Source organism: Lepidothrix coronata, unplaced genomic scaffold (assembly GCF_001604755.1).
Source record: "Lepidothrix coronata isolate B3197 unplaced genomic scaffold, Lepidothrix_coronata-1.0 Scaffold249, whole genome shotgun sequence".
NCBI lineage: Eukaryota > Metazoa > Chordata > Aves > Passeriformes > Pipridae > Lepidothrix > Lepidothrix coronata.
Window position 1 is genome coordinate 598,510 of NW_016690429.1, and position 22,455 is coordinate 620,964.

At 47.7% G+C, this 22,455-nt stretch overlaps 1 protein-coding gene across 2 annotated transcripts in view; it reads right to left on the reverse strand.

Annotated features, from left to right (window-relative positions):
• Positions 1–20,942, reverse strand: part of FRMD4B (FERM domain containing 4B) — an 82,028-nt gene extending 61,086 nt beyond the window's left edge. The window contains exon 1 of one of the 2 annotated variants that reach the window (XM_017835154.1): positions 20,781–20,942. In XM_017835154.1, coding sequence (XP_017690643.1) covers positions 20,781–20,942 — 162 coding nt within the window. Of the gene's footprint in view, positions 1–10,855; positions 10,911–20,780 lie in introns of those variants that run through there. The other variant, XM_017835155.1, reaches the window with a different exon arrangement.
• Positions 20,943–22,455: the final 1,513 nt, after the last annotated feature.

A 22,455-nucleotide genomic window follows, 5' to 3' on the forward strand; every position in this document is an offset into this window, starting at 1 on the left:
CCAAGGACTCAGTCTGGGGAGCTGCCTCAGCACTCTCAGCTCCTCTCAGCTTCAAGCTGGAATTAAGGGTGCTTAGCAGCACTCAGGATCAGATAAAAACAACACAAATGCTGTGAGAATTAAACCTGAGGATGAACCAGCCTGGCCAATACCACAGCTACAAGCAGCAGCCGCAGCCGTTTGCTCTGGTGAGGAGCAGACGACCAGGGACCCATGAAACCAAATCTATCCAGGCCTCCCTGCAAATGTATCAGCCCACATTTGGTCCATTGACCTCATGTCTAGTTGAGATGGAGTCTCTACCAGCACATTAACATTTTCCCTTGGATAACTTCCACGAAGCCTTAGAAGTCATTGCCTCCATAAAATTCCTATATAGGTGCTGCACACGTCAAGAAGGTGCTTGAACTGCATGATTACGAATGAGCTTTGAACCTCTGATGCTATATCTGAACCACCTATTTTGTGTCCCATTTATCTCTTGCAAACAAAGTCTCTTTCTCTCTTTAAGAGGCGAGCAATTCAGAAATAGCTGCACATTATGCCCTCTTAATATCTGCCCTTTGAAATCTAATACATTACGATGAAAGCTTCTACATTATTTAATATCTGTTCTAATTCTGGGCCTTTCAGCAGCTTCAGTGAGGACCAGCTTTGCAGTGAGGACCAGTCTCTGGGTGAGAGCTGGTGAAGGAAACCTGGCTTTTATATTTATTCTCCCAGCCTCAAAGTAACTCATTTTCCCGACAGCACAAGCTTCTCGTGGATTACAAATTGTGAGCTGCGAGCAGAGGCTGGAGCTGGTTTGCTTAGACAGGGGCTCCCAGAGGGATTTAACAGCAATGTGAATGGTTTCTCCTTTCACATCCCTCTGGCTCGGCAGGGACAGGGCTGAGCTCTAGTGCCACCAGCACCTCTCGTCACCTCCTGCCCTGGCATGGTGCACACCCAAAGCATACAGAGACTTAAAAATAAATGCAATTTATACATGACTGCAGTATAACTGAGGAGACCTCCCACCTCCCCCCTGCACTGCCCCCGTTCCATCGCGCGGCCGTTTGTGCAGGGCAGGCTGCTGAGACACAGCGGCCTCTGTCACCAGCCAGCCCGTCAGCCCCAAGAACCCAAATTAACAAAGCTTCACTGTTTCAACTAATTGAGCTCATTTAGACCAAAAGCCGAGAGGGAGTGCCCTCCTGAGGAGCTCTGCAAACAGGTCAGAGACGACCCATTTGTGGGCACAACTCTCTCTTAGTGTCTGGGAAAAACTGGGCTGCAGCATCTGTGGCACCAGCACTGGCAACGTACGGCACTACTAAATATCACATCGCTCACCAGAACAGCAATACTGGTACAAGGACAGTTTGCAGAGCAAGTCTAGTGGAAAGAAATTCCTTCCTTTCCTTTTCTCCCACTGCTATGAGCAGGAATTATTACAGAAGTGCCAGATGCAGAGCAACACGTCGTGCACGGAGGAGTGCAGAGCACAGGCTGCATCATCCTGGGTCAGCAGTGATGATCTCCATGCAAAAACACAGCTGCACCCCTTGGTGCTGCACCCCTTGGTGCTGCACCCCTTGGTGCTCTGCACCCTGCAGAGGATTCCCCCCCCTCATGCCCTGCACTCCCAGCGCTTCATCCTTCAGGTTCTGGAAGCAAAGCTGCACCATCCCAATTCCAGCTTTCCAGCACGCTCCCTGAGACTTGTCAGCTCTCCAAACACACCACCTAGAGCCCCTAAATCCATTATGATCCGATCACAGGTCCATTTGTTCCCGAGAGCTGAAGGTCTGTCATCGCACGCTCGTAACTAAGTCGCATGTTACCATCAATTAATCATTTCATCAGCGCACCCTTCAAGGTGGAGCATATTTCTGGCTCTGACACACTGTTACCAATCTGCCCCTGTTGCGAAGTGTCTGATCCAATAGTGTTTTTAAATCATTCCCCATCTGTTGCTCTGAGATAGCACGAGGGTTGCCATTATTTAATTGCGAGCTGCTTTAGCTTTCACTCAGTGAAATCACATTAATCACTTCTGACTGTTTTAATTGCCTCAGTTGTCTGTTGTTAAGTAAAAAAGGTTTCTATTATAGCAAACACATCCACAAAGCCTTGTGCTGAGAAGAAAGGAAGGTAGCTGGGAGGATTAAAACAAAAGAAATACCAAGTATAGTCTCTGCTTCTATTCAGCTGTCCAAGGTAATTGCAAAGCAACTCAAAAGTAATTAAACCTTATGACACCCCTGAAGATACGCAAGATATAATTATCCCTGATTTTATTGATGAGAAAACATAAGGAAACAGCTTAGAAGTCTGATTTACAGATATAGATACAGACAACACTTAGTACCTGGGACTCCAGGAATCTCATCTCAGAGATCATACAGCCACTTCCAGAGTACTGGAAAGCTCAGCCAAGAGCAGAAGATGTCAGAGTGCTCAGTGACAAAGTGCCCTGAAATGCCATTGCTGTGACAAACCTACCAGCTCCCACCTGTATCCCCAGAGCTCTGTGTGGCCAGGGGCTCATGTTGCCCCAGGAACACTTTGTCACATGGTGGACATGACAACAATGTCCAGGGCCATGAAATGCCTGTTGCTGGCTGTAGCCCCAAGAAGAGAGGGCTCTGGAGCTCCTTACCCTTGGTGCTTGCATCCCTCTGCCCCCCCAGCCTATGCCTGCAGACCTGAGAGCTACATCCCTACTCAGATGCCTTCACCTGGGCTGAGGCACAATGTGGGTACTCACTGTGTGGCACCACAGCCTGGCCGAGGGACGCCAATCTGCCAACGCAGTGACCAGCTTTGCATCTGCAGGCTCCAATCCCTAAGCAAAGTGGTGTTAACCCGGACAGTCCAAGCCCTTACATCCTGCTGACCCAAGACTTCAGCAACCAGCACCCTGGTTCCTGCAGCTGTGCAGGAGCTCACTCCAACTATCCACACCCCATTCCTGATGGGGCAGAGAGCACTTCACTTGGCTTACTCCATTCTTACAAACACAATCAGAAGCAAATCACTCCCAATTTCCATCACAGAGCAGCACAAGCCCATCCTACATCAGGAATGTCGCCCACCAGAGAGGTCCAGGAGACAGCTCTCCCCCCACATGGAGCTGCCCCCCTGTGCAGACAGGGCTCTGATACACAAGGCAGTACTCACATTTCACAAGCCTTTTTTGTACAGGAGGCAGAACCAAAAGCTTCAGAGGCTGTTGCAGCTCCAAGCCCACCTCACAAGCTTTGGAGTGTCAATCCCCTTCCACCAGCCCTGGATGGTCCCAGCACAGTGACACAGAGGTGTGACATGACTGCAGTGCAGCAACACCACACACTCCAGCACAGGTATCAACAGTCAGGTCCCCTCCTCTCACCTGAAGAAGAGCTGGAGAGCTTCATAAAGAGAACTTCATCACCATGGATGCATAAGGATTTTGGCCCTGGAAGAGTGCCTCCAGCTCAGTGACTGGAGACCCTGAGCTCCTGGAGCTGCAGCAGCAAAGGACTCGTTTTTAACTCCCCCAGTGACACTGGTGTGATTTATTTCCCCTCAGCACATCCGCTCACAGGCCCGTTTCCTCAGGCTCTGGAAGGGACTCCTCCTGGCTCCCTGGCTCTCAGGGCTCTGAGCTCCTCAAAGACCCAACACCCTGGAGCCCTTGCTGATACATTTTCTTTCATCTTTAATTCAGGACGCCTTGCTAATCTGAACAATATAATTGATTTTCTATGTGGCTGGACCAATCCATCACTGTCTGGATCAGTCAAGAGCTGGTGTGAGCAGTCTTGAGATATATATACACACATACACATCTGTTTTCAGCTTATTCTCATTGATTTTGCACTGTTTGTACAAATGAATTTTGCTATATTTTAGCAACATGCCCCTAAATCGGTCTTCCTACAATTTATTTGTAAAAGCTTTGCTAATACTTAAGCAATTATCCAGTAAAAGAAGTAGCAGCACAAAATTCATGAAGCATCCCTGTATCTCATCTCATTCCCAGTATGAAATTAGCAGAGGCATTACAGAGCCCTATTTTTGGCAAAATCATACTGGATACTGGGTACTTAAATTGCTTCCCAAAGTCACTTTCGTGCTCTGCACACAAGTAAGCAATAAAAACTCAAAAATGGAGAGGACTGGAAAGGAGACAAACACTGTCCAATGCAGAAGTAGTTACATCAGAATACTGCAGCTCTCCTAACTCACAGGCAGTGGGCTATCAGCAAGAATCTGATTTACCCAAATCTTCAGTAAAAAAGGCAGATAGTGAAGGAAAAGAAACACACAATTCTCAGAATATCCATGTGTGGAAATTAAAGCATAGGCTGAGACTGTGATTCTACACTGCAAATTAACATTACCATAAAGGTTTCATATAGCTGGAAGAAGCAACATTTTGCCCTCCATTTTTTGTGACAAAAAATAAGAAATCCTCCATCTAAAATCATCGAGGTGGATTTTCTAAAACATCCATCCTTTAAAAAGAAAAAGAAATCAACAAGGCAGAGAGAAAAAAACTACTACTTGGCTACTTAAACCAATTCCCTACGATATCCTGAGCCTGAATGTTTATTTGGGAAAAAAACCATATGCAGGATATTTATGCTATTTCTCTTGGACAGAAACATCCTCCCTATTCGAAGCTGGTTGTTACATGCAATATTTTTAGACATCCATGTGTGTCATCCAGTTAGGGAAAAAATAAAAAAAAGAAAAGAGTAATTAGACAGGGTGTAAACAGGAAATCTCAAAAAAAAACTTGAGCCAAAAAAAAAAAGCTGTCAGAATAACACATCTCCTGAAGGGCAGCTTAGGAATGGGAATCATGAAGGGTTCAAGTCAGAAGCAAACCCTCCAATGTGTTGCTTTTCCCTCCAGGCCAGATTTCTCCTCCCAGAACTGGGCAAACTACAGAGAAGTCGCTTGGCCATATCTGTCACTGACTTCTATTTTTAAGCCTTTTTTGTTCTAAGAAGGTCTGGAGTCTTCATTCCCAGGGAAAGCCAAAGAAAAACAACAAAAAAACAAAAAACAAAACCCCCAAACTCTCACAACTCTTTGGACAAAGAAGGAAGGATTATACATAAGCTGCACATAATTAAGACAAAACTGGGAACTATTTCTACCACTGAAATGCTCAGAGGTCTGTCCATGCCTCCCAGCTGTTCCCAACTGGGGACATGCCACGATTTGGGCTCAGCAGCCCAAGTTGCAGTGATGGGTGCGACCTGCCCAGGGACAGGGTGGTTGTGCCAGGGCCCTGCATCCACCTAAATACTCGTCACCAGAAGATTTAAAACCAACCTCCACCATCCAGCAAGGCTTCACACCTTTAACACCCTGAATTCCATGACAAGTCTTTTGGAAGGAGTAAACCTTTTCACCCAGTTCTCCTCTTCCCTTCCTCCCAAGAGAAACCCTTTTGTTCAGACTCGGGTGCTGCTCCTGAACACCCAAAGGGCTCTGCCTGGAAACATCTGAGTGTGACATCAGGGATTCAGTCCCAGCTGCACTGAACTATGCATGTTATTTCCATAAGCTCCTGGTAGGGTAACCACGAGAAATTAAACTTCGCTGGCAGGTGAGTAGCTCCAGAAAGTATTTTACAGGCTGGAAAAACCACCTGCACTGATGAGAGAGAAAGGGGAACCATTCTGACTAAATAAATGGCCAGCACACAGCCTTAAAACTGCAGTTTTAAAAGTGAGAAATTGGATTGTGGTGCATCATTAGTACATAGCTTATAAAAATTGGCTCATTTGTTCCTGAAACAGGCACAACACTGTGGCTCAACCAGTCAGAGCGCTGAAGAAAATCCTGTAGATAACAAAAAGCCAAAGAGCAATATTCCCACTCACTGGAGGCAATGCTGTCCCATTGGCCACATTGACCCAGCCTCCACAAAGCCTGTGCCATGAGGGGGTCCCAAAATTCTTCCATCCTGCTTTTGGCCGGTGACTCGGAAGCAGCAGCACCTGCTTTGCAGGTGCATGAGCCCAGAGAACAACCTGAAACTTTAAAGGATTTCATCTCCAAATCCCAGCCTGAGCTGCAGTTAACCACCTATAAAGCATCACCAGTAATTTCCTGTCAGGGCTTTGTTTTTTTATCCAAACCTCTCTTCTGTAAATCATAAGCCTATAAGAGATTTCAAAGCTTAATACTGAAGCCCCTACACTGACTTCAGATTTTCACTGGCATTTAGGTGGGTTTTTTCCTTTGGTCCTGAAGGTGTTTAGGATCAGCTCCTCAGCTGCCTCAGATAAGCATTGCTTCACTGACTTTGGTACAACCAGCTAGCTTAGGTCTGGCCCCTGAATGTGCATGGCCTGATCAAAATATGAAATCAGATGCAAGAATGTATTCCAGCATGGAGCTTGCCCTAACTAGGCACATCTCAAGAAAATAAAAACCTTCGCTTTTCCTTCTGGAAGGAAGGGGCCTGCATGCAGCTGGGGGGAAGAGGGAAAAAGTTATAATGGTTTAAATGACCTCAGAGTTTCCTGGTGTGTCTGTTGGGAGAGCAAAGCTTCATCATATTCCAGCACTTGGAATCGCTCAAAACTTTAAGGAACAAGCAGAAAAATAACAAACAGAAGTTTGGGTTTATACCAGCATTTCTAAGGAAGCTTTTTAAAGGATCTGCAAAGGTTTCCAAAAACACCATGATGCACATTTTGTGGAGCCTGTCTGCAGCCCACAGGTCCTCCTTGACCAATGTAGGTGCCTGTCACCCAGTGTCCCAGGGTGGGAGGTGCTCAGGGGGAAACAGATGAGGATTAGAAATGCTCCCCTCTCCCACAGGTGAAGATCTGGGAAACACACCCCCATCCCACCCCACTGTGTGCCTCTCCACCACCTCCTTTGACAGAGAGGGGTGCATTGCAAGAGCTCCCAAGTGATGCCTCTTCTGCATGGCTGCCCTCCCCTTGCAGTGTCCTGGACTCACAACACCTCCTGCAAAACACCATAAGTCACTCAGGGCCCAAAAACTCAGGTTTTCCCAGTCTCTGCTCACACCAGCCCAGGCAGCCAGTGGGTTCCTGCCAAGGCACAGAGACACAATAAACCCACTGTGATGATAATGGCAGAGCTTCTACCAGCTTTACAGGGACAGACCATGTCTCCAGACATACTGCCTCTCCTTCCTAATCTTTAAGTAATAAGGAAATCCTGGCTTCAGTGTAGTCAATTAATTTTGCCATTAATTTTAATAGGGTCAAGATTTTGCCTTAAATCATTTGTTATCTTACTATTAACCTTTAACAGAAGCCAGTATCTGCTTAATGTTAAATAGCCAGCGATGCACTGAAGTGGCTGGCTACATCTTTCACCCTTTGTGCTATGGCACGATTGCCCAAAGAAGTTGTGGATGCCCCATTCCTGGAACTGTTCAAGGCCAGGTTGGATGGAGCTCTAAGCAACCCAGCAACCCGGTCAAAAGGTGTCCCTGCCTGTGGCAGGGGGGTTGGACCTGGATGATCTTTAAGGTCACTCTCAACCCAGGCCCATTCTATTGCACCTCACCAGCGTGACTCCAAGTGCCACCCTCATCATTCCAAAGTGCTGCAGAGCCCACCCTGGCTCTTCACATTCCCATCCCTGCTTTACCCACAGCAATTGCAGGGACTGTACAGAGCCATTCCCAGCCTTGGTGTTCTTTCTCAGGACCAGCCAGGCAGGGACAGATGACTGAATGACACGTACAGAAACGATGTTTTATTTCTCTCCAGCCTGCCTCATCTTAAGTGCAAGTTTTGCACTTTGATGCCCATTTGATGATGCTTTACATGGAAATGTTGGCTCTGCTGAAGTTTGGCAGAGAGAGATAAAACACAGTGTCTGGAACAGGGGGCTGAGAGGCTCCCCGGGTTGCATGGCACCTTCCTAAAATAGCCATGTGAACTGGAGATATGATGAAAAAACTGGCTCCTGCAGAGCATCAACTGACTTTCATGTAAGCCCCACCAGCTGAGCCAGTGAAAAAGTCTGGCAAACAAACAGCTCAAGTGCTCTCCCTCACCGCAGGCACTCTGGCTTCGCAGGGCCAAGTGCCAGCACACTTTCCATGCAGTTCTGCTTTTCCCCATTTATTCTATTATTTCCTCATTGCAGGGGATGGCAAATCTAAGGGACTTAATTTTCTCTATTGATGGTTTGTACAGGATGACAGACACAACCTCTTGTGGTCATCAGAAAGATCCCACTCATCGGAGCAGGTCGTGCAGCTCTAAATCTCCTCCTCCTCTCCCAAAGTTCTCAGAAATAATGACGAGCACATTGCAGTAAAAAAACCCTAAAACTAAAGAGCAGTGATAAATTAAAATCCAGGGGATCAATTAATTCAATCATCCTCTAAATGATAAATCCAATATTCCAGCCAGGAGATAAAGCCCTTTGCCAAGAGCAAAATATAAGCAGGAGAGTTGCTGCTTCCTGCTCTCTACCAGGAGCATGCAATGTAAAAAACTCACCCCTCTCCTCCCCACAAGGAAATGTTGCAGGGTAGATGCTCTTCCTGATGCTACCCATGGTTGTTTCCTGTACTTGCTGTTGCTCCAGCCCATGTGGGGCTGCAGGAGATGTTCACCCATGACCTGTGCACACTCAAGTGCACAGGCAGCACTGGCTCCCATGGCAGGAGGCAGAGGGACAAAATGCTGCAGAAAAGCCTTCCCTGGCTATGCTGGCCCCAGACTTCCCAGCTGACAATCAGCATTCAGGCAGCATTTCACCTCTCCTGACAGTGCCAAAGGCCACAGGATCTCACTGGCAGTGTTATCACAGATGCTGAGTCCCTCTGACAGAGGGGGAGAGGTTAGCCACCCTCTTGAAGGAACAGTCCCCTTGCTGCATGAGTATTCTCCTTAAAGGTGTCTCATGCTGAAAACTGAAGTGTTTCTCGAACATTTCACAAGTATTAATGTACCATTCCTATCACTTTGCAATGTATTTAAAACAACAACAAGAAAGGAAAAGGCAGGCAACTCTAAAGCTACAAAAAAAAAAAAAGGAGGAAAATTAATAGGAAACAATCAGTACAAATATCAAGTCAATGAAATCCAACATCTGCTTTCCTTGGCAGAACACAGCTAATAAATTTGTGTCTGGTGGAGACATACTTATCACCAGCAGTGCTGAGACACTGCAGGCAGGTCATTACCGCACACAAGCCCATGGTGATGTTTTGTTCCAGTGCAATCTCCTGGGAATTCAGAGGAAAAAAAGATCCTGTGGGATCAGAGAGCTTTCCTGATGTTCTCTGACAGAACAAATGCACTGGCAGCCTGGGGAAGGACACTGTGTGGAGGCAGCAGCATCCTCTGTCCCTGGACGAGCAGTGCCCACCGTGGGGCAGGACTGGACATCTGCCCTCCCATGACCTGTTCTGACCTTCACTCCTCAGCCAGGAGGCAAAGCAGTTAAGAAGCTCCTCCTTCTTTGCTTAAGTCTCTACAACATGAATCTCAGGAGATATTCTGCGTAGAGCTTCTGGCAACTTTTTCTGTGTTTTACCCCACCCCAGAAGCCATCCCTGACCCACCTGAACAAACTCTGCTTTCCCTGTAATGGGAATAGTTACAGAAAACTAAAAAACACCCTTATAGAGGGGTTTCCCATCTCTAGAGACCTGCATCCTACCCTTGATGCCTCTTTGCCTCTCCTGAACCCCGAAGATTTCCCCCATCTCTGGTGGCTTCTCACAGGATGTTCCTCTGTACCCCCCTACACCACCTCCAGCTCATCCCCCCTGGGTTGGGTTTTTGAGGGAAGGTTCCCGAGGCAGGAGACACAGGCAAAGCAAGCTCTGACCAAATATCTGCCATCCTCTCCAGGCTTGTGCTTATCCTACTCCTGGCCTTTTCCAGCCACTCACGCTTGGCAGCAGACCTTCAGGAAACCGAGATGCCAATCTTGAAAAGACATTAGATGAGAAGGAGATGAAAAATAATTTTAAAAAAGGCTATAGCTCAAGTCCACCTGCATTGCCTTTGAATCTATAACTTTAAAAATCCTGAGCCTTCTGTAAGAAGTCAAAATAGCAGGCAGTGGGCTGGAGCAGGCAGGGAGCAGGGCTTCTGTGCAGTGAGGAAAAAGCAAGCCCAGTGCCAGCACCTTGCCAGGCACTCAGGGGGGCTGATCTGGGAGGCTCCACACTCCACTTTTAAAGCAAAACAAGTGTCTTGGATCACAGACTCTTTCTCAGCAGCCGTTACACTGCTGCACCTCCAGCCAACCTCTTCACAAGGCTTTTTTGGGGGGTGAGAGGGGTGGGGACCTTCTGAGGAGACATTTAATAGTTGCATGCTGAAAGGAGTTACTGTACCAGGCTCCGACTGCCTTTTCTTGGGACTCATGAATCTGTGCTTTGTCCGGGTTAAGTCATATCTCAGAGCAGCCTATAAGAGTAATCTCTGAAAAGAGGTTCTCTATAACAAGAAGTTATAGACCTGCTCTCCAGCTACAGCAAAGTTACCAGAATCCAGCATGGATGTAGCCCTTTCCTAAAGCAGCCAAGGCAGCACTTACAACAAAGGCAGGAAAAAGCAGCTGTAAATGCTGGGATAAACAAACAGCCCCTTATCTCCACAATAGAGTGCAAAATAAATTTTTATGGAGTGATCCTTCAAGGCAAAGAGAAGAGCAAGCAGAAAGGTTTCAGCCTGTACCACCCAAGTACCCCAAAACAAACTCTCTTTGCTCCGTGCTGCTTTCTGGCTGCCGGTTCTCCTGCGCTCACAGCTCCGAGTTCTGCACAATGTTTAACTCGGGGGCACACTTGAACAACACTAAACAACATTATCCGCCACTGCTAAACATCAAAAATTAAAATATAGCCTCTTACCTCCACGTCACACACCCTGCTGGTTTAAAAGGACTGAAGAAACTCAAGAAGTACTCACAGCGTGCATGTGCTAAGCCTTCATGTTTTCTGTACATTCAAGCTGGGGGAAGAAGGGAGACACGATCCCGGGCTTCTTCCGTTGCCATATAATTTGAAGGAAGTGACCTTCGCATTTGTTGCTTTGATTACAGATTCAGAAACAAAAGCCCTTCCACTGTGAGTCAAGGGACACAAGGGGTTGAAATGTGATTGTTAAAAATGGAGGCGAGTTGAGAAAGCGTTACAATTGCGGGTTTTTTTCCTTTGTAATATTAACCCCTTTATGGTGAAACAAAACCAAGTTAAAAACCAGCAGCTATCAACTGAAGGCACATCACAGATGCCAGTCCTGAGGCAGTGACACCTTGGTCCCTGCCAGCCCCTGCACCCCAGCACACAGCCGAGGAGCCCCACACCAACAGCTCTGTGCTCACTGGGGGCTGCCATCACTCCTCCAGCTCTTCCACTCCACTCTTCCAGGAGACAGAAGGGGCCTTTTCGTTAAAATTTAGCACAATGAGAACTTCAAGTCACTCCCGCTTTCAATCCCTTGGAGCAAGGCTGAGCCCTGCGGCAGCAGGAGCCTCTCTGACCCATCTGAAGGGATACAGGAATGGAGATAACCAGAGCTTGTCTTCTCAGCACATCCACCCTCACTTCACACACACACCTCCACAGACCCTCCCTGCAACAGACACCCCCAGGTACAGCGTTTCACTGGATTTCCCCCAAACTCCTATCCAAAGCATGGTTTTGCTGTCTCTGATGTGGGTGCTGCCCTCTGGAGAGGGAACCAGGAGTGCAGACACAGTTTATGCCCTTGGCCATCAATCTGAATTTATTCTGGGGTCAGGGCTGGGCTCCACGAGTGCACTTTGCTACTGGTAGAGATGCAAGAGCAAGTCATCTACCTGCTGTTCTGCTGCTCCCTTTGCAGGCTGTTCTCTGTGTGCAGAACACCGAGCTGCACTTCGTCTCCCTGATTTCTTCTCCTCTGACACATCAACCCGCAAGGCTTCACACACCTCCGGGCTCTGACACAGCAGCACTAACTGTGTAATTGTGCCAGGCAAACAACTATGTAACACTGCTTTCACTGCAGACAGAAAGAACAGAGAACTGTGCACCCAAATCCAGGAGGCTGCAACCTCCAGAGCTCCAATGTGACCCACAAGCCTGGTACACAAGAGGCACTCGATCTCACATCTACACTACTACATGCAGCTGCTTCAAAACCTAAAATACAAATCTGTTCCTCTTTCACAAGCACAGCTCAGGATCATTAATTTCCTTTTATGCGCTGTTAGGACGGGTACCCAAGGTTTTAAATAACACCACTGACTCACATCCTCTGGCCACATGAATTACAGTAGGAAAACTGATGCCAACAGAACAACCCACTCCAGGACCACAGCATCCAACATGGGTTGGGAGAGCATCACAGAACATCAACAGAGCACAGGAGCACCAAAACAACCTCACCTGAGAGCAAGAACAATATCTTTTGTTCAGTTGGATGCTCTTATTCAGTTATTTATGCTCCTAGCTGAGTAGTCACTATGAACAGAGAGGACAGACTATGAAGACCTTTCCACCCCAACTTTTATAATCCAGGGATCTGTTTTAATAGAAAAAAATAAGTTCAACACCTGGAACAAACTAATTTGCTTGTATCAGAATGGAAAGCAAGAACCTCAAGGTCAAACTTTTGAAAGCAACACTTCAGAGGCACAGCTCCTACTTCTTAGAGGTTCCAAGCCCTCTTGGTCCAAATAAAGTTCCCCAGAAAGGAGGCTCTGCGTACTGAGTGTTTGAGGCCAACAAGGGGCTCCACGAAGCTGCAGAGCACTAAGAGCCTTCCCAACCCTGCTGGGGAGAGAAGCAGGGCTGGTCCACCTGATCACACAGTGTGTCATCCCAGATCCCCTCACCTGGGGCTGCCTTTCTGAATTACCATCAACCCAGACACCTCCAGAGAGCAACTTTCCCCAGTTACCCCAGACACCTGGGATGCAGTGAGATGCCAGAGGTGTCTCACTCTCCTTGTTTAATTCAGAAGAACTAGCTCTGATCAAATATCCACCTTTTAAATAGCTGCAGACAGAGAGTTGTCTTTTTTCCCCGAAGTTACTTTGTAAAAGCCAACATTCTCATAGTCATGAGACTACAAAAGCTTTCCAAGCAATATCACAGGTTTCATAAAAAAAACATTAGCTGGCCCCACATCAGGCAGGAGGGTGCCAGGTCAGGTCCAGCCAGCTGGTCCAGACTGCACCAGCAACCTAAGGGGTGGCAGCCCAGACAGTTTTGGGAGACGATTTCAGAGCAACAAACTTGCATTTGTCTCCAAAACACAGACTCTAAAGCCCCAAAAATAAGATGGAAAACAGACAGTGAGTCATGTTTCCTTAGAGAAATGACGTGAAGGTTACCTGGGTGGTGCCAACTTCTGCCCTGCTGGGATAACCACAGGGAGGGGAATAGCTGGAGGAGAAGAGCACGGCTGCTCAGGGGATCCAGGGCTCCCAAACAAACACAGACCTGAGCTGTGTAATTCAGCTGTACAGAAAACTTGTCTAAATGAGAAAAATTAAAAGTTTAAAAGAAATACAGTGCACCCATAGGAGGTGGGAAGCTGTTGGGAGTTGAGCAGGGGGAAGCCCCTGCAACTCTGAGGCCCCAGAAGAGCTCCAAGCTGGGTTTGGGGATGGCAGTGCCAAACCTCACCAAAGGGTACACGACCCTACAGCAAATGCAGCACACCCCAGCCTCTCTGATAAGGTGAACAGATGCAGTGTGCTTGATATGAGAGAGGAATTACTGCAACTTTCCCTATGGCTTAGCAAACACCACCGTTCACACCTGCTAAGTGTGCCTGCCCAATCAGATTCCCCATGGGCTTCATCTCCTCCAACATACTTGCCTTCCCTAAACAACTGTGGCAATCAAGCATGTCCAGTCCAGTGGCAGCCAAACAACTCCGTACTCAGCATGACAGGGTCCTCCTTGCCTAGGGAAGCCACACCTTTCTAGAAACACTGTTCCCCTCATTCTTTTTCCCACCTATTTCCAACCTCAGTTCTCCTCTCCCACTGCACTTCTGCTGCCTTTTTTTCCTACCTGTTCACTTTCCCATACTTTTTCAAGTTTGTGCTCAGTTTGGAGTATTGGGGGTTTTAACACAGATCTGAATGGGGTCAGGCTTATTATTTTTTTATTCCTTGGTCTCTCCCCTCTCTTTCCTTGCTCACGCAGCATGTGCTTCTCATGCTACGTAATTCTTGCACTACTCTCTCCCACTCTTCCAGCTTAACTCCCATCCTCTAGTCCTTTGCCTCCCTTGCCCACACACAAGCCAGTAAGCTGCCTGCATGAGACACCAACAAGCATGGCTTTCTCCAAACCACACACCCTGTGCCCAGCCCACCTCACCCTACCCAAAAACCACCAGCCCCACAAAAGGTAAAGCCAGGATGCCCAGAAAACAGCATAAGTGCTGTGTGCAGTGACTTCACCATCACTATTCCCTGCTCTGCCACCACCTGTGCCCAACAGCAAGTGGGGAAATGCACAGTGGGGCACCCATCACTTGGACACCCATCACCAGCACAGCACCTACTCCACATCAGCTGGAAAAGCAATCACAAATGTCACAGTCTTAATCCTAATGTTGCTTGGACTTTCAATAATGACTTTTAATGGCTAAAACCAGCACATTTCAAGCTCTTCTCAGTATTTTGATGACCCTTACTCTCCCCATCTCCTTCCCCAATACACCACTGATGCATGTTTAAATGAATGACAGATCAATTAGTGGGGAAAAGTGTACATGTGTATTTGTGTGTGGGAGGGTATTTAAGCTAATATATTCCAGTACTGATAGCTTTATCCTCTTTGCAGTCCCTGAGAATGAACTGGCCTCCATCTGTACAGAAGATTAGTAGAATTACTAATCACTAATTATGACTCAGAGGTTTTAAGAGCAATGCAGACTGTACAAGCATGGCCTGATTTTTAGAAAATGAGGAGACAAAGATAGCACAGCGTTATTTTAAGCACATGGACAGTCCATCCAAGATCACAAAGCACTGCACTGACAGCGCTTGCAAAAGGAGTGACAGAGCTAAACACTCAGAAGGACAAAAATGAACCATGTGCCTGAAACACTTAATTTACCTTTCACATGGTTCTTGTCCAGTCAGAGAGAGCTCACCAGCCTCTCTGCACAAGACCAAACTGGAGATTTATCCAGGCAAGCTCATACAGTGATACCTTTGTACAGGACTCTGCTTCTGAGAAGTGGTGCCAGCGACATTCGAAATCTAACGTATTTGTGAGCTGCGTCAGATCGAAAAAAAAAAATATTTATACAGGCCCAAGTGGCTCATGAATAGAAGGCACTGTTTGAAACTGGCACTGTGACACCCCGAAGGAAATGAGATGAAGTTCACAGTCTGGTTGTGAAGTTTGTCTGTGAGAGAAGAGGGAGAAGCGGTACAAAAACCATAATTTTGTTTGAATAAACTCTCTCGAACAGCAAACACTGTATCATGAGCTCAGATGAAAATATGTCTGGCAGAGAGCTTTGGAAAGCTGCTGTTGGAAGCATATAGAGCCAAGATTAACTCTAAGCTGTCAAGAGGCAGTGCCCAGAGCCAGTCCTTCCTCAGCTCTGCTGGAGGCTCCCCCAAAGTCCCAACCACAGAGACACCTCCACGTGTCCTGTTTGGACATGATGGGGGTTTTAGCAGAGTCAAAGCTCTGCAGGTGACGTATGAGCAGCATCAGAGCATTAGATCAGATCCTGTGAAAAGGAAAACATCTGGATGAAAGCAGTCAGAGCAAAGCTTTTCCAGGACAACCAGTAATCCCCAGTGCGCAAGTTTAAATCGTTGGAGGGACACAGGCACATATTCTGTGTCCTCTAAAAAGGACTTCAAGCTCCCTTTGGAAAGTTCTGATCCATCAGGATGCTAGAGATCTTTCTGCTGAGCATCACTCCTGAGGTCTGCCTGGTGTGGAAGAAGGAAAGCTCTGCCCTGACAATGCAGCCCCCACTCCATCCTCCCCCCCGCTGCTCCAGCACTGCTTTTTATCACTGTGAAAAGAAAAGGAAAAAAGGCACCTCGACTTGATGTCAGCATTTTTTATAATGAAAAGTTAAGGTGTGGTAGCAGAGGAAACGTGGTGCTCACTATCCAAACCAACTACGTTAGCACCAGAGGAAACAGAAGTCAGCCACTTCCTCTCTTGTTCCTCCACCCCAGGTACTTATGGGCCAGACACACGTACAAAGCTGATTTATTGTGCTTCATCAGCAAAATGTTTTCACTTCACACAGTGGAAGTGACCTTTCAGTGGCTAAAAAGCACTTTGTCCAGAGGCCCACACGAAAAGTTCACACTTTTACACCAGAATTTATTAGCCAAATTACCAGTGTAACTGGTAATCACAGTTATTTGTAAACTGCTTAGTCACAGAGATGCTCTCATACTTGATTTCACATCCAGCAGATCAATCACAACATGCCATTGTATTCTGCAGGGAATCTGGGGACAGTTTGCCTGGTTTCTCTTCCACTCTGTGTAGAGCACACTGACTGACACACATTTAACCCTGACACTAAAGCATTCACTTGACCAGTTTTTAATTTATAGAGTTAGTTGCATATAGACTTTGATGCAAAGTTTCATTCATGCTTAGAACACAATGAGGAATCATTGTGCTGTGGGATGTATAGGTGGAAACTGGCATTGACACCTCAGGGGAAGACTTGCACCAAGATCTGTTAGTGTTGACATCCTAATGAAAATCAGGCCAGTGGTAATACAGCTGACTGAACACGGGATAGATGTCGATCCTCAAAGTTTTTGGCTTTGCCACTGTTTATTAACCTCATTTATATAAAAGTTTCACTTTGTTTTACTGGTCTATAATTAAATCTAAGACAGGTGGCCTATAAAACTAGCATGTGGAGAGCCCTGCAGAAAGCTTTCTTTTGGGAGAGCATCAGAACACCTAGAAATGCCATGCTGTCCCATCTTGGACAACAAGAGGGGCTCTGGGATGACCCCCAAAGCCCAGCTGCAGGCCACAGCCCCACAACAAAAAACAGCCCAAACTCCTTTCTCTGGCAGGAAACGGGAACCCTTGTGTGAAGGCTTTATGTTGAGTTGTCACCCAGGACTTTTTCCAAGCCCTAACAGCCCCAATAACTCATATTAACTTGCTGCTGTTAGACAGAAGACTTGTGCCAGCTTTTCCATCAGCTGTCTCTGTGAATCTGTTATTTCTAGGACAGGCTTCAAATGCTCCCTGCCACGGACAAGACAATGTTCCCTGGCACACAACCCAAGCTCTCAGAGGATAAACTCACAAACTGTACAGCCCCCTCGCCCTGCTTGGGTTCAGGGGTTATTTCAGAGTGAAACAGGACACCCAGCAGTGCTCTGGCTCACAGGCTCCTCCAGATGAATAGGCTGTGGGCAAACAGGACATCCGTTCTCTTCTGGCAGGTGGGACAGATGATGGCAAGCACCCTGGAGCAGGGACCAGGGAAGCACCTGAGCTTGGCTTGCAGGGCTGGGGCTGAAGTCCCTGCACCAGTGACCAGGTAAGACCTTGGAAGGTGTTTCCCACACATATATGCCAGAAACACAAAGGGTAAGGAGAAGGTGACTGGCAGAGGCTGGTTTGTTCATGTTGGGGTGGGTTTTAGCTGTACTTAAAGCTGCTAAGGCAGGTAAGGGCTTTATGCTGGCAGAGAGGATTTCAGCCTCCCCTGGCCAGACGGTGCAGCCCCGTGACCACCTCTGCACCTGCTGGCTTCAAAAGGCAGAGGTGGGAGCCTTGCACAGACACATGAAGGTGTTAGTGGCTTCTCCAGCTGAGACTTGAACTCAGATCTCCCATGAGGCTAGGAAGTATTTTATATATTTTAAAATAGGAAAAAAAAACAACAAACTCACCAGAACAACAGATGTAGCAGCCTGGGGAGAAGGAATTCTGCTGGCTTTCCTTTCACCACAGTAATGTACTGATGATTAAACAGAGTACTGCTAGCAGTGTCCAACTCACCCGAAAATAGCCACTTGCCCACAAAACAACATGAACTCCAAATTCAGATCAAAGCCATCTGAAGTCTCCAGGGCTGAGCGGCAGCACAAGCACCTGTCACCTCACCCTTCCCTGCTCATCGCTTGCATGTGATGAGTAAAGCTCAGTGACCAAGTTCTGCCCTGTTTCCTGATCAGTTATACCATGTGCAGCCCAAGGAGTCCTCAGAGAGGGCAAAAGTGTAATTTTAGTCAGAAGAGCCTGCATATAAAACCAGTGTTATTTTTCACATCTGGAATAGGAATGCCAAGGAGTTACAGAAATATAAGCGGTCTTCAAGAAGCCAGGCTGGGAAAGGACTTGGTTAACCACCTGTCCAGGTGTCAATTTTAAGAACACAGGGCAAAAAGGTGCTTTCATGTGGCTGCACTAAGTACAGGACTTGTAGCAAATATCTGAGAGGACAAAGAACATCCCTGGCAGGTAGGACAGTGCTGTTACACCCATTATACAAAGAACAGGGGCACAGAGGAGGAAGACAGTCTGCCCAAGACAATGCAGGATCTATGGTAATGATGGGACACACAATCCCATGCCCAAGATTAGAGCTGAGTCCCAGAGACACTGCAAAATCCACCTCCTCAGAGTAACAACCCCACAGAGATCTCTGCACTGCATGTTTTGCTCCTGTATTGCTCCACTGAGCCCAAGGTGAGCAAGTGTAACCCAGAACAGCTCAGAGTTCATCCCTGTATGTAAAGGCCACTCAGCTACAATCTCTAGCTGTTTCCACAGCTTAAAGTGCCTAAAAAAAAATTGAAAAAAATATATTTGATTCAACTTCTTGCAGGGCTCTGGTATCTAACCAGTTGAGTGACATTTAATGCTGTGTACTCAGTCCTGCACTGGCTGGATTCAGCCAGAGGTTTGAGTAGCCAAGACTCCAGCACAAAAAGCCAAGTGTTATGCAACCCAGCGAGGAAGAGCTGCAGGGCATTCTTTCAGCCATCTCACTTTAATACATCCCAAATTACCACTAGGAAATTCCTGATGTTAAAATGTGAGAGTTGCCTTGTTCCTGCTGGGTTTCATCTCCCGGGGATGACCCTTGGAGCCGTGAGTGTGGAGCAACAGGTCCCTGTATGTCCCCAGCAATCTGGCTGTAACAAGCTGTGGGGAGAGGGGAAGAGGCACTCCCTGTCCACTCCCCTGGCTCAAGGTCTGCCTGGAAAGATGACAGAAAGACCAACCTCCTCTCTTTACCCATTTTCACTTTTGGACACATGCACAAGTCAGTGATGCCTTTCACAAAGACAAGATTAACCTACAAACAGCAACTAGGACACAGTAAGTTTGGGCAGAGACACAGTCACACTTTGTTTTTGAAAAAAATCTCTTTTCACTTCAAGCCAACCATCAGAGAATGGCAGCTGAACAGGTTGAATACAGCTGTTGTCAGAGCTGGTCCTCACCAAGCCATTATTCCAGCCCTGGAAGGATGGGGTTTGCCTCCATGGGGATGCAGTGGAGAGCAAAGGCAGTCTGAGCTCCACACTCTTTATGTGATGGACTCCAAAAATAAACACCCATTAAGTACAAGTGTAGCTAGATTTTATTTCTAGAGAAAGCAGAGCACCAGGACTTCATCCCAACACATTCCTTCAGCTCAGTAAAGATGGGCAAATGAGGAGCAGTGATGCCTTTACTCCTGCATTCCCTAACTAGTCATGATCCATATTCCTCAAGTGACACCTGTGTCAGACACATCACAAAGTGCTTACATCCATCACCTGTACAAAATGCCAAGATGCATTCCAGCACTTGGAAGCAGTTCTGTCACTGTAAAGCTGTTCTCCCATTCCTGAGCATACCTTAAAGCTAAATAGCAACAGATCCCTTCAGGATTAAATAGGCACAGATGTCTTGTTAGCATGACTTTCCCATGGAAGTTAAATCTTGATGCTTCTGGAGAGCTGTGTCTGTTTGCTACGAGCTGTGTCATTCTCTGTATTGCAACACACCAGGAGGAGGGAAGAAGCTGCTTTGAAACATTCAAGTAATGTAGCAAACACGCACACTGACACTGGGACCCAGCACGCAGCACTAGTTTACACGTGAGACAGATATAGAGACACACAGAAATAAACAACTGCCAGCAAGAACAGACTCCAAGAAGAGTGACACCACCCTCACTGCAACTGGATACCAGTCACTGCAAGTATGGGTTGTGTTTCCTGCCTGCAGGAAGGGGAGCCCCCCAACTGCTGTTCCAGGACTCATTGCAGCCCCCCCAGACAGAACCACTTTGCAATGCAAAAGACTATCACGTTACAAGCTGCCACTGTTCAGTGACACAACCACAGCAGAAAAAGCTACAGCCAGTCTCTCCCATGGCGGGGGGGGGGCATTGTGCTCCCAGTGCCCGGTGGCAGCACAGCCAGAGCTGAGCTCTGTCCCCCAGATCTTAGTGCAAGGATGGTGACAGCAGCAAGAGGGGCTCCGAGGGGCTGTGATACAAGGGGGCAGCTGGCTGCCAAACCCCACTTTTAGATAAACTGACTTATAAAACGTATTTGGCACAGAAAACATCTCTCCCAAACCCTCAATTCAGGCACAGCAATACCGGACATCAGCATCAGCTCAGACCCAGGTTAGGAACGCTGAGTACTTTCCCAGCTCTGCCTCGATGCTCTTCACCCCATCCCGTCCCCGCCTCACGGCGGGGTGCGCACAGAGGTACCGCTCCGGAGGGCGAGCACGCACCCGTCAGGTGCCACGATGCTTTTCCAAACAAAACCTGGGGCGATGACCAGGGTGGTTTTTTTTTTACCTGGTAGACATCCCGGAGGCCACACCACGCTCGCAGGGCTTGCCGGCACGCCCGCAGCCGGGCCGCGTACCATCGTCTAAGCGCTGCCACCGTCACCGTCCACACGAAGCGGCTCCCGCTGAACAGCAGATCCTCCACCCCGCACATGAACACCGAAGCCATGAGCTGCTCCGCCGGGAAAACAAATCCCCCGTCCCGGCTGGCTCCCGCTGCCTCGCTCAGACGCCTGGCATGACGGCAGCCTGGCTTTATACGGCGGGCGGCGGGCAGGGGTGTTGCACAGAGCCAGGGTCAAGCCTTAAAACAAACTCCTCTTTCACGGCGCTTCCTGGGCAGATTCCCAGGCATGCCCCGGCGCCTGACGCCCAGCCAGCGGCTGCAGTAGCTCAGCCCTACCAGCAGCTCACACAGCAGCCTTGTCCTTCTTAGCAGCTTATATAAAGCTCTGCTAAGCTCCAGTAGCTACCACTATGTTTTCTAATTAAATTTTAACCCTTTTGCCATATGCCCTGACAACAACCCCATTTAGGCGCTGCGGGAGGAGAGGAAGCCACTCGCCGGCGTTAAGCGCTGCCGCACTTGAGTGAGCTGGGCAGGCGCTGCACACACACACCCGGCGCTATCTGCCTCCGACACCTCATTATCTGCCATACAGGGAACAAAGCTGTCATCGTTTTCTCCCGGCTGAGCCCGTGATCAAATTATACACTAGAAATCCTACTTGAAAAAAAAGTACCTCTGGGAGCCAGCAAGTGGAGGAAAGAGGGAAATAAAAAGAGCTCAGAATAGTCCTGCAGAAACAGAATCATAGAATACACCTTGGAAGGGACATTAAAGAAAATCTCGTTCCAACCCCGTGCCCCGAGCAGGGACACCTTCCACTAGACCAGGTTGCTCCAACCTGGCTTTGAACACCTCCAGGGATGGGGCAGCCACAACTTCTCTTGGGCTCCTATGCCAGACCCTCATCACCCTCACATCACCTCACAGAAACACTAACTTCTCTTCCAGCTCAGAATGTGGCAAATACCCACAGCTCAGAGCTATCTCTGTTCAACACTTCCCTCTCAGTTGTTGCATCGTACGGGTTAAACACCCAACACCTGCTAAAGTGATGATTTTGCTCTATGCTCAAACTAACTCCATTAACACAGCACTTGCTGCATGAGAAAAACAAAGCTGCATGTTCTAGTTGAGCTTTTTGAAAGCAGCCTACAGCAAATAAACACTGAAATAATAACCCACAAGAGACTCCAGCCTTGCCTCAAGTCAGTTTAAAATTAAGCAGCACCCTGCCCTTCTGGGGTTTAAACTGTTAATGCTGCCAAGCCGCACCTTTCATTTGTGAGCTCCTTCCTAGCACAAGCTAAGGGAGGGTGGAAGTCAAAGCGTGATTAATCTTTTTAAGACCCCCCTCAGAGGATTTGACACTTCCTAAGCTTTTTGGGACAGAAGCCATGGGGAGCCCACATGCCACCATCAGCACCTTGCTGAAGGAACTACTCAAAGAGCAGATTTTTGGCTAAAAACATCAGCAAGACAAACCTGTAAGAGTAAACTCTTATACAACGAAATGATCGGAAAGGGGCAGGAACAGCTTGTATAAAGGCTGGATGGGAGAGGTAAATCCCACAGCACTGCTGGCACTGCTTCCCCAAGGGCACTGCCTGCCTGT